Source organism: Herpailurus yagouaroundi, unplaced genomic scaffold (assembly GCF_014898765.1).
Source record: "Herpailurus yagouaroundi ecotype Mexico unplaced genomic scaffold, PumYag 164, whole genome shotgun sequence".
Classification (NCBI taxonomy): Eukaryota; Metazoa; Chordata; class Mammalia; order Carnivora; family Felidae; genus Herpailurus; species Herpailurus yagouaroundi.
In genome coordinates, this window is record NW_024412405.1 from 32,131,085 (window position 1) to 32,143,582 (window position 12,498).

A 12,498-nucleotide genomic window follows, 5' to 3' on the forward strand; every position below is an offset into this window, starting at 1 on the left:
TAACACAAAAGACTAAGCAGGATGCTTTGCTGCCACCCCCAAGGGAATGGAAGGGGAAAAGCCAGCATTTGTCACACTGCCTAGATAGCAGATCAGAGCGGTCCAGGCCCCCACCTTGGCCTTTCTCAGGGTGAGGAGACTCACAGGCTGTCCTTGTTCTCCAGCCTCATGGACAGAAGAGACAAGAGGCTCGGCTTTACTCTCCCATTCCCTCAAAAGCTCTCTACCAGCACTCTGGCTAAAAAAAATACCCTAGCTTTTGACTCTCCTAGAAAGGAACCGTCGATTTTTTTGTATGTGGTATGGTGGGGGCGGATGGTGCACAGGGCTGCCAGTGAAGAGTACCCTCATGCTCTCTCTACAGACCCACATTCCCTCATATTTTCTCCTGCCTTCAGTTAACTCGGTGTGCATAATAACCAATATCAAGGTCACCTTGAGTGCTGTGGGCCCCTCAGGAGAGATCTTCTTCCCCAACCCCTGCTTTTTGTCTGAAACATCCATCAAGGGTATGTAAAGATAAACTGAGGCCTATTAATTTTTTTAAGAATTTATATGAGCAAAAACTGATTTGAATCCTACAGCATGGAGCCTAGCAGATAGAAAGGAGCTCCAAGGAGCTGTATAAGATGAGAGACTTTTATAGGTAGAAGGGAGCAGGAACAAGGAAGTTCTATGAGACAAAATAGGTTATTGCAAGGTTATTTTTCTTTGGGGGATGGCGGGAGTCTATTAGGCATATTGGCTAACTGATCTGATCTAACTGATCAGATCAGCTAACTGATTGGCTAAATCGCTGATCTGGCAATTTCTGAATGACCTGTTTGATATGATTCCTTTTCTGGGAATGCTGAAACTGTAAGTATATCTCATTTTACTGATGTGGGACTTAGCATAAGGACTCCACTTGGGGCCTATTGTCTTGTTTTTAACAGGGATTATCTGAGGATATTATTACTAGCCCTTAGATCTTGCCCCTAGAAATTTCTGGTGTATAAAGACGGGATAATTAAATTTTATCTGAAGGCCACAGTAGAAACCACGACTTTGATCTCCTGTTTTATTTACCATGTTCAGACAAATTAATTACAGTTACAGGATATGTCCTATGGAACAGCATAATCCAAATGATACAGAGCCAGCCATAGAAAATTTACACACTTATAAGTACTGTTTTAGGTATAGCCTACAAATTTTGATATATGCGGTTTTGTTATTGGTAGGTTCTAGATGTTTTATAATTTTTGTGATCATTTCTTCTGTGACCCAAGTTATTTCAAGGAATTTTTATTTCTAAACATTTCAGTCTTGTCTAATCTTTTTTTTTTAATATGGAACTTAAATTTCATTGTGATTAGAGAAAATGATCTATATCTTCCAGTCCTTTAAAAAGTTAAGACTTGCTTTATGGCTCAGTATATGGTCCTTTTTTGTAAATGTTCTGTGAGATTTTTATTTTTAATTTTCTTAAATGTTTATTTTTGAGAGAGAGAGATAGAGCATGTGAGAGTGGGGGTATGCAGAGAGAGGGGGGAACAGAGGATCCAAAGCAAGCTCTGAACTGACAGCAGCGAGCACAATGCAGGGCTCGAACCCACAAACTGTGAGATCATTACCTGAGCCAAAGTCGGTCGCTTAACTGACTGAGCCACCCAGGTGCCCCATAAATGTTCTTGTGAGATTTTAATTTAATTTAATTTAATTTAATTTAATTTAATTTATTTTATTTTATATTATATTTTCTTTTCTTTATTTATTGTTTTAAGTTTATTTATTTATTTTGAGAGAGACAGAGACAGCACCAGTGGAGAAGGGGCAGAGAGAGAGGGAGAGAGAGAGAATCCCAAGCAGGCTCTGTGCTGCCTGTGCAGAGCCTGATGTGGGGCTCAAACTCATGAAACCACGAGATCATGACCTGAACCAAAACCAAGAGTTGGATGCTTAACTGACTGCTTTTTGCTTGAGTTCTATTTTGTTTAATATTAACATTTATTTATTCCAGCTTGCTTTTGTTAGTGTTCCATCGATATTTCCCCAACTTTTTTACTTTGAACTTTTCTGCATCCTCATGAGTCTTAAATAACTTATATAACTGGTTTTTTTAATTTTGTTATTATTTTTTAATGTTTTTTTTTAGAGAGAGACAGAGACAGAGACAGAGTGTGAGTGGGGGAGGGGCAGAGAGAGAGGGAGACACAGAATCTGAATCAGACTCCAGGCTTCTGAGCTGTCAGCACAGAGCCCGTCGCGGGGCTCGAACTCACGGACCATGAGATCGTGACCTGAGCTGAAGTCGGACGCTCAGCCGACTGAGCCACCCAGGCGCCCCTGGATTTTTTAAGAAATGACTCCTGATGACACCAAAAGCAGGAACAATAACAATTTTTTTTATTTTCTATATTTTTTTAGTAAAATTTTTTAAAATGATAAAATGGAGTTGATCAAAATTTAAAACTTTTTCTCTTTATTTTTTTTTTTTTAATTTTTTTTTTCAACGTTTATTTATTTTTGGGACAGAGAGAGACAGAGCATGAACGGGGGAGGGGCAGAGAGAGAGGGAGACACAGAATCGGAAACAGGCTCCAGGCTCTGAGCCATCAGCCCAGAGCCTGACGCGGGGCTCAAACTCCCGGACCGCGAGATCGTGACCTGGCTGAAGTCGGACGCTTAACCGACTGCGCCACCCAGGCGCCCCAAAACTTTTTCTCTTTAAAAGAGACCATTAAAAACATGAAAAGACAAACCACAGACTGGGAGAAAATATTTGTAAAACCTATATCTATAAAGAACTTATACTCAGGATATATAAAGAATTCCTACAATTGAATGATAAGAAGACAACTTAATTAAAATAATTGTCAAAAATAGGCAAGAGTTAGTCATTTGGAAAATGCAAACTAAGGCCACAACATACCATTATGTACTCACTACACAGGAGAAAATAAAAAAGACTGACAATTCCAAGAGTTGGTGAGGATTTGGAGAAACTGGAACCCACACACATTACTGATGGAAATGTAATGTGATAGAGCTGCTTTGAAGAACAGTTTTTTCTAAAGTTAAACATGGACTTCCTAAATGACCCAGCATTCCCACTCGCAAGTATCTACCTAACAGGAATGGAAAGATATGTCCACACCAAGACATGCATGTGAACATTCATAGAAACATTATTCGTAGTAGACCCAAACTGGAAACAATATGCTGTCCATCAACTCCTGGATGGGTAAATAAATGTAGTATATCCATACAACAGAATGCTACTCAGCAGTGAAAGAGAATAAAGTATCGATACATATATGGAAAAATCTAAAACCATTATGCTAAGTGAAAGACACTGGACACATAAGACCACATATTGTATGATTCCATTTATATGAAATGTCTGAAGGAGACACAACCATAGAGATAGAAAATGGATCATTGGTTGCTAAGGCTGGAGGTGGGAATAGGGATTGATTGCAAACCAGCATGAGGGTTTTATTTGTTTCTCTGTTTTTGGCATGATAGAAGTACTCCCGGGGCTCCTGGCTCACTTAGTCGGTAGAGCACGTGACTCTTGATCTCAGAGTTATGGGTTTTATTACCTAAGATTACTTAAAAATAAAATTTTAAAACATAAAAATAAAATCTTTAAAAAAAATGAAGAGAAGTTCTCCAAAACTGGATGGTGATGATGTTTGTACAACTCTATAAATTTACTAAAACTCATTGAATTGGACAAAAGATAGATGAGTTAATGGTTTGTAAATTAGATGCTAATAAACTTGTTAAAGATTGTTTTTTATGTATACATAGTCTCTGTATTTTTTTAACTGAACTATTTAGTCCATTTATTCTTCTTGTAATTACAGATATATTTGGATTTTTTCCTATCATTTTATATTCTATATGTTCTACCTTTCTTATATTTCTTTTCCTCCTCCTTTCTTGCCTTCCTTTGGTTTATTTTCTTTTTCCTAATTCCATATTTCTCTCTCTGTTAACCTGGAAGTGGTATATTCTACTGTTGTCTTATAATGGTTACCCTGGAAATGTCAACATGCATACTTACAAATCAAAGTCTACAGTTAATAGCTTTGCCCTTTTCTTGAATGACATAAGGAATTTAGAGCACATTAATTATAGTAACTCCCTGCTTATGTGTATTGCTAAAGTTGCAATTTTTAACCCCATAAGACATTTTTATTATTTTACAAAGTCAATAGTTATTTAATTACCCACATATTTTTTGCTGTCGTTCTTTATTACATGTCAAACTCTTCATCCATATTTTTCTCAAAAATTTTTTTGTAACAAAACGCAGTATATTGTAGTGGTTAGCAGCATGGCTTCCAGAGCCAAACTGTTTTACTTTTTATACCGCTTTTTATTTCTGCTTTAAACTGAGGCAGAGGGCTACCCAGTAACATGCTTAGGGTCACATCTAGTAAGTTGTAGGGGCAGGATTTGTACCCACTAATTCCTTATATTTAAACTAATAGCACCCCCTCTACTGTGGGGGGCTTGTAAAAAACCATGGTCCAAGAAACATGTTGGTGGCACAATAGGCCAGAGCCCTTGTCGACTGTCAGCAAACTTACATGTAGGTTCAAATTCCTCCCACATCTTAAGGTTCATGAAGTTCATAAAGAACTCTTCTGTAAAGATTAACCTTACAAGCAAATCAGAGGTGACTTGAATTTCAGCCTTATGAATACTTATAAAATCAATTTCTCTGTGTTTCTTGCATATTTATTATTTTTCTTCAGGTAATTGGAACTGTCTTGCAGAATTTATAGGAAAAGACTCCTTCCATAAAAATCCAATTCTGTTTCTGGACTCTCTCCACCTTGCTTCACTTGTTCCTGGGCAGAGCGATAGTAAACCCTTGCTGTATAAAGCAGATCACTGATTTTTCCCCAATATAAAGTCACTTAGATGTTGGTAAGCCTCAGGAGAAACTGTCTGATGAAATTGTTGGATGCTAGATAGATTTTGAAACCATCTCCGGTGAAGACGGTCCTTTCAGAAGAGTGGTTAGGACAGAACAGTCTTCTAGGTCTTCTAGGTTCTCTACCATCTCTGTAAGTCTATCTACTGTATCACAGGACAGCACGCTGGAAGCATTGGCTCTGAACTTCTCCCGTAGGTCCTCCTGGCTCAATGGCTTCCTCCAATGGCCATAGAAGGTATCAGAGCGCTCTGTGAAGGTGGCTCCATCATCGAGAGTGACACTTATCTCACAGTATAGTGTGTTGAAGCTTGGCAGGTTGTCTTGAGGGTGCTCCAGCTCCACCTTACTGAGCAACTCCCTCACCTGTGGCCTGTTGATCTGGCATTTGTGGAATGATGGGACAGTGATGCCGCCATCAAGCAGTGTGGCACAGGCCACAAACTGGAAGGAATGACGAGCCTCATGCTCTGAGTCTGGGAAGGGCCTGTTTACATACTGGACATCTGGAATTCTGAGCACAATTCTTGCAATGCGGTCAATGGGAAGCAGGGCTCTGTCTGTTACAAGGTGCTTTCTCACAGATGCAGCTGCGTCTGCCACCCAGTGGGTGGCCAGATGTGCAGGGAACCGCTTGAAGGCCACATCCTGCTGGTCCAGCAGCCAAGTGTGGGAATCTAGGTTTGGAAGAACTTTTGGGGAATAGTTGGCATAGAAGGCCCCAAACCCTGTCTGCATGTCCAAGATTTGTCTGTTTCCTTGGAGACCCAGCATTGCCAGAAAAGCGGCTTCCATCCCATGCCTGGCAGCATTGCCGATATGAAGAGGCTTGGTCTGAGTGGCAGCGTTTGCTATGGGTGCCCCGGCATGAGAAACAGCAATAGCCAGGGCCTCTCGGCACTTTGTCATGCTGAGCCCCAAAAACTTGGATGTAGCAGCAGCACTACCCAAGGTTCCTACCACTGAGGGGGGATGGAATCTGGAAAGCAAAAAAGCAAAGAGTTGGAGATTTACAGACCTCAGTCAGTAGGAGGCAGTATGGTATGATAGTTGGGAATGTAGACAATGGAGCCCTGCTGCCTGGGTTCAAATCTCAGCTCTACTACGTACGGGCTGTGTGATCTTGGGAAAGTTATTCAACTTGTCTGTACCTGTTTCCTCTTACATAACATGGTGACAATAATATGTGTCTCATAGGGTTTTGTGAGTTTTGAATGAATTCACATGCTTCCATCAGTGCCTGACACAATAGATTCTTTATAGTTATTGCCAGAAAGGCAAAAGTTGCTGCTTGCTGAAATCCCATGTAAGTAGCTAGAAAAATGGAGGGCCTTGCAGAAATTGAAAGTTCGCCCGGTATTCCAATCTACTCCTCTGCTAGCAGGCTGGATCAAGTGGAAAAATAAATATAAGATTGAATCACATGATATAGCCAGCATGTGACTATTTTTGCTCTGTGGGTTGAACAGTCAGGTTCAGGATCTTCTGAATGTTCTCAATCTGAAGGACCTCAGCAAATATCAAAGTAGATTCTGCTCTGAGATGAGACTAGGAATATTCAGAGTACCTTGGGTGCCAAAATGACGTGAATCGCCCTAGGATGAGAGGCGCCAATTTATTTTATGGTTGTGGTTAGTTGATTCTCTAAACCCAAATGGGATTTTTCATTATTTCTTCTGGGGTCATACCTTAGTATATGGATATATGGTTTGCTGTGTGGCTGGAGAATTGACTTAGCTCTCAGCACTAATGTTAATATCTCCAGCTGATCTAACTCACCTCTATGTCAGAAAGCTCTACAGAGAGAACAGTGGACAAGTCAAGGGGGAATGCATCCACCTCTGGATGGGGCAGATTCTCTCCCTACCTCTTTGGTATGTCATTGGCTTCCTTGGAGAAACGCAGTAATTGGCCTTGCACTTCAATCCCAACATTGAAAGCTAAGAGCAGATCAAGGCCAGAACACTTTGGACTTGGAGGCAGAGCTTCTGATAAAGCCAGCAGGACAGGAAGGACTGCTCCAGAAGGGTGGGTGGCAGGATGCCATGTATCATCAAAATCCATTGAGTGAATCTATGTAAACATACACACACAAACAACAACCAAAAACCAAATTAGATTTACCTGAATGCAATGGCTTTTGGACCAGTAAGGGTTTAATTTAGTAATAACTCTATTTGATATGAGATTTTTAGCTCTGATTATCTGAAAATAAAACCTGTAAACCGGCTGTAATTCTTAATCATATGGCGGGGTACTGGATGTGCTGTCCTCTGCTTAGAGCAGGCAGGACTTTAGGGAGCAGCTAGAGAGCCCCAGTGAGCTTGGCTCTTACCCAGGTAACCAGAGCTCTCTGCCACAGCACCCGGAAAGAGTGCTTAAAAACAAAGCTGTGAAGTTAGGCGGCTGTTCCTCTTTTCCTCCCCCACCCTCCAGACAAGTTGCACTGAAAGTTTAATGCCATTTATTCCATATCAGGCCATATATTTTTGTACCTTTTTGTTATGAAATAATTTCAAACTTACAGGGAAGTTGCAAGAACTCTCAAACCCAGATTAACTATTAAGGTATATTTTAAAATCATTATTTTCTGCTATGAGGTTTTATTCCTCTTCATCCTAGCCATTTGCTTATCCCTGATATGAAATAGTAATAGCCAGAAGTTCACTTAAAAATCGATTTCCATGTCTCTTGGATGTGGCTGATCTGGACACTGCTTGCTGGACATTTACTCTGGGATACACTATTGCGTTTGCCTTTCAGTATTCTAAACTACTGTCCCACAAAACATAAAACTATCTCAGACATCCCAACACATTCATGTCTAAATTATATCTTGTATATAGATACAGACTGCTGCTGACACACAGACAAAGCATAAACATTGTCAGATGAAAAGTGCTGATTTTTGCTTCAGAAAATATAGACACCATATGGCCACTGTTTCTTTCTCAGTAAATATCTGTTGAATGAAAGGATGGATGAAAAGCTGGTTACTGAATAAGAACTGGTAGTGGCCACAACAAAAGGAATTGAGTCTGGATAGCGGGTTTTATATTTTTTGCTATAGATGTTCAAAGTTAGATACCATAAGGGTATTTTTATCTAAATCCTCCAACTGATTTCCTTTCTTTCACAATGTGTTTGAAAAGCGTCAGTTCACTGTAAAGCATCAATAACTACATAGAAGAGAGGGCCGACCACTTTATCTCTCTGAACCTCAATGACTTATCAGTGAAACATGGAAATTGAGCAATTTCTGAGATATTTCCTGGCTCTGAAATTATTATGACTGCCTAAAATTAGAAAAGATGTAAACCTCCTTACAGCCACACCGTTCACAAAAGCAGCATATGTCGGCGGGAGCCTTAAGTCTGGCTGACCCCAAACGGTGCTGGCCACATTGGAACTGTAGATCTGAAAGAAAGGAATATCAATCAGTAAGACAGAGTGGAAACACGGCATGCCAAGTCACCGTTTTAAGAGCCATTCCTCATCGTGGAGGCATGACTTTAAGAGTCCTTATTTGAAAACTTCGTGCTAGATGGCAGCCTTCACCATTGGATTCCTTTCTTCCTTGTAGAAGAATACACAACTTTGTCCATGGAAGGGAGAGGAGATGCTGTTGCTCTATCCCAGACTGTGATCCACAGGTGCTCTAGTGGATGGAGTCTGAATTTACTCTTATTTATTCCTTGAGGGTAAATACTGGCGAAGGTGGACTAATTGTGGAGAGTGGGTATCACGTCTACGGCATAAGCACCCACTCTCTGCTCAGATTGCCGAACCAGCTTTTTTCCCAAGAGACTCTTAAAGTCTTTGCACGAATGAATGGTAGGTACTATTGGGGTAGATGTTATTGCTTCTAGGACTCTCAGGTAAAAAGTGCTTTATGTCATAATAACAATAAATTATGTGATATTGCTAGTGTTAAAACTAGTCTTAAGATTGGTCTTTAGATAGTAACTTAGTAAAAAATATGGATGAATATTAAAACTCAGATAAATAGAGCATAGAAAAGCATAAAGCCATATACAACAATGCTATACACACCAAGTAATATTTCTAAAATGAAGAGTAGAGTAGTAGTAGCACATGAGCACACATCTCTGGGCACGTTGGTGGGTATGACTCACGAGCGGGCATATGTGTACACTTGGTTTTACCTCTCAAGTAGACGCTGAACTTCTTACCTTACTATATTCACTGGCTTTGTGAAACACTTCTGTATTGGTTCCCAGGAAGCCGACACCCAGAGTATCCAGAATCATTCTTTTGCTTCTCTGAATGACGTGGTCTGTCAGGTGCTCCACTGTCAAGCCATGGATCACTCTGGCAAAGCTTTCTGTGACAGACTTTAAAGGGAAGAGTGTTAGAACAGTGCTGTACTCACTTTGCATTTGCCCATTCCTTGCTATACAAGAGCCTGAGGTACTATTATGTGAAGAGTTTCGCTTCACAAGGAGAAACTCAGGTGATCAACTTAAGTTCCGTTCCTGAAGACTGATGAGTACTGAGCCCCTGTACTGGGTGAGACAAAGAGATGTGGGAGTGCACAATATCCAGTTTCCGTCCTCAGTCCAGCTGAGAACACAGACTAACATGCAGATGATGGTCACAGAGTGGGTAGGCTATGGAGGAGGGAAGCACAGAGTTAGGAGAGGATGGGAGAGACATCTCATCCATAAAGTGGGCATGCCTGAGTGGGGGGCAGTGCATTCAGCTAGGAGCTGCCGTTATTAGATACATGCCAGGCATCGTCCTGCCTGTTGTAAATACAGTATCCATTTAATGCCACGAGTTTCTGGGTAGGTATTATGAGCGCCACTCGCTTTGCAGGTGTAGAGACCCAGATGTGGAAAGGTGACATCACTAAGTTCCACAGCTCTTAGGTGGTAGAGTTTGGACACAAATTTCTCTGGGTCTAACTCCAAAACTGAGCATGTAATTATTAAGCCACATTTCCTAAAGAGGAAAACAAACCTCGAAGCACCTGGGGTTCTTGTTGAAAATGAACATTCTAGTCCCTACGCCAGACCTCCAGAATTATCCTACCCCTTACCCCCAGATGAAACAGAAGCTTTGCAGGCATAACACAGGATTCTGTGTTTTCATTAAAATCTTTAGGTGATTCTTAAATGTTCTAGTGCTATTATGTCCAACGTGGTAGCTACTCTCCACATTGGCTATTGAGCATTTGAAATGTGGCTAGTCCAAACTGGGATGTGTCATGAGAGTAAAAAAAACACTGGATTTTGAAGACTTAGTAGGAAAAGAGGAATATAAAGCATCTCATTAATAATTTTAAAATATTACATGCTAAGATGATAATATTTAGGATATATTGGTAAATGAAATATATTTTTTTATTAAAATTTTTTTAAGGTTTATTCATTTTTCAGAGACAGAGAAAGCATGAGTGGGGGAGGGGCAGAGAGAGAGGGAGACACAGAATCTGAAGCGGTTTCCAGGCTCTGAGCTGTCAGCACAGAGCCCGACATGGGGCCCAAACTCACAGACGGTGAGATCATGACCTGAGCTGAAGTCGGATGCTCAACCGACTGAGAACGACTTCAGAACGACTTCCCCCCATTCATTCTTGTTGATGGAGATTACCTGAAGGCATGGATACCTGGGCTGGCTATGAACACTTAAGGGAGTCAGCAGGTGAAGGGGCCTGGGACAAGGGTGGAGGTTAAAGGCAGAGGTGCAGCATGGGCGGGGCTTGGAGACGTGAGAGGTTGCAGTGATTTGGGCCAACCCCAGCTTCAGAGCTTCATGCAGGGGCGGAGGTGAGAGGGATTCTCAGACTTGGACCAAGCTGGGGAGGTTCCACTATGCTGAAGACTTCCTGTCAAAGGGGCGCCATAGTGCTGTCTTTAAAAAGGTAGATGTGATCAGAACTGTGTTTTGCAAAGCTCTCTCGTGTAGTCTGTCATGTAGAGAATGGGTCGAGGGGTAGACAAGGGCAGGTAAGAGACTGCTGCAATAGCCCGGGTTCGGGATGGGGATATGGCAGTGCCATTTGCCAAGAGAGGGAGCACAGGAAGAGGAACAGCTGAACAATGATAATGGGCTCACTGTGAACTTGCTGAATATGAAGTGCCTGCTGAATATGGTCATCCTAGCGGAGAAGACCATTCTGCTTCCACCCACAAACCAGATAATAAAAACCCACAGACTTATTTGCATTTCATAAGCAGCAGAGTACTTTGCAATTCCTTTAAATATCAAGTTCTTCAATGTGTAGGCAATTATTTTGTGTTCTACACATCTGCATAGGAGAACATCTATTATGTATAGCTAAAAGCATCCACTCTTCAACTGTGTTTCCCTACATGCCTAGCGCTTAGTACTGCCTAGTAAATGCCAGGTGGTTTCCCTTTTCTGCTCTGAGTATTGTATCATTGTACAACCTCCTTGGTCTCTCTGAGCATTAGATATGTCAGTTTATTTATTTATTTGTTTGTTTATTTATTTATTTTAAAGTTTATTTATTTATATTGAGAGAGAGAGCAAGCAAGTGGGGAAGGAGCAGAGGGAGAGGGAGAATCCCAAGCAAGCTCTGCACTGTCAGCGCAGAGCCTGATACAGGCCTCGAACTCACAGACCCTGAGATCACGACCTGCTGAAACCAAGAGTCAGACACTCAACAGACTGAGCCACCCAGGTGCTCCCAGATACCTCATTTTAAAACATTAGCTATAGGGTAAGGAGTTTCTGAATTGGAAGAGCCGGGGTGTCTAAGAGTAGTGCCTGCACGGAGGTATAGAGATGGATCCAGTGCCCAGCTACAAGTCCTCAACCTGGCCACCAGCTAGTCCCATATTTTCAGTCTTCAGATGCTCGAGTCATGGAAACCCTGCCTTTTTCAAAAGGATGGACTACATTGTATGTCTCTGAAGCTCTGGTAGAAAGGTGAGGGAGTCTGGGGTGGGAGAGAGCAGGAGAGAACATGAATGGGAGAGAGAGGGTGCTGGCACAGGTGTTTCTAATTAGGATGGAGAATAACAATAACTTTGTCATGCTGCTAGAAATTTGGGTAAACATATTTAGGGGCAGAGGGAGGCAAGGAGGAAAAAGCCCTGGCTTGATGATCCACCAAGTAAAACTTGGAGTTTTGAGAACTGGTTGGACCCCTTTTCTAAGCAAAATGACCTTATTTTTCAATGTCTCTTTCCATTCCCACAGCTCCCACAGTTAAGGGCGTTTGGTGATTGGTTGTTTACCTCTTCAGGGTTAGATCTGACCTGGGAGTGCGTTATGGGGAAAGCTGTATGCCTAGGGAGGATTTGTTGTCGGGGCTCCAACATGGCACCTGGAAGGTGACTGTGGCATCCATTTGCATGTTCCCATGGTGCTGGTGACCTATGCAGGTAGGACCCCATGGCGATTCCCTGACAAGTTCTGAATAACACCCTGTGTACCAAAGAAATGGCTCCTGAGGAAGGGAGCATGAGAAAATAAACATGCAACTGCCCCACTGTCTGTAGTCCATCTATTTCTAAAATACTTCTTTTGGTCTTCCTGATTTTCTCATGACATTTACATTTCTTTTCAATAAC

General features: G+C 41.6%; 1 protein-coding gene across 1 annotated transcript; it reads right to left on the minus strand.

Moving 5' to 3' along the window:
• Positions 1-3,919: 3,919 nt before the first annotated feature.
• ACOD1 (aconitate decarboxylase 1) lies at positions 3,920-9,333 on the minus strand. Its single transcript, XM_040487320.1, has 4 exons — positions 9,127-9,333; positions 8,261-8,350; positions 6,801-7,006; positions 3,920-5,912 (listed from the first exon to the last, which is right to left on the minus strand). Exons 1-4 carry the CDS (start codon positions 9,331-9,333, stop codon positions 4,967-4,969), a joined length of 1,449 nt encoding a protein of 482 aa, XP_040343254.1. The 3' UTR covers positions 3,920-4,966.
• Positions 9,334-12,498: the final 3,165 nt, after the last annotated feature.

Excerpts from the sequence above, each read along its gene's own strand:
- ACOD1 (XM_040487320.1), bottom strand. The coding sequence starts at position 9,333 with ATGCAAAGTGAGTACAGCACTGTTCTAACACTCTTCCCTTTAAAGTCT. Across the intron at positions 7,007-8,260 it reads CTTTTGTGAACGGTGTGGCT|ATTCACTCAATGGATTTTGA; the intron begins GTAAGGAGGTTT and ends ATGTTTACATAG. Across the intron at positions 5,913-6,800 it reads GCCAATGACATACCAAAGAG|ATTCCATCCCCCCTCAGTGG; the intron begins GTAGGGAGAGAA and ends TTTGCTTTCCAG.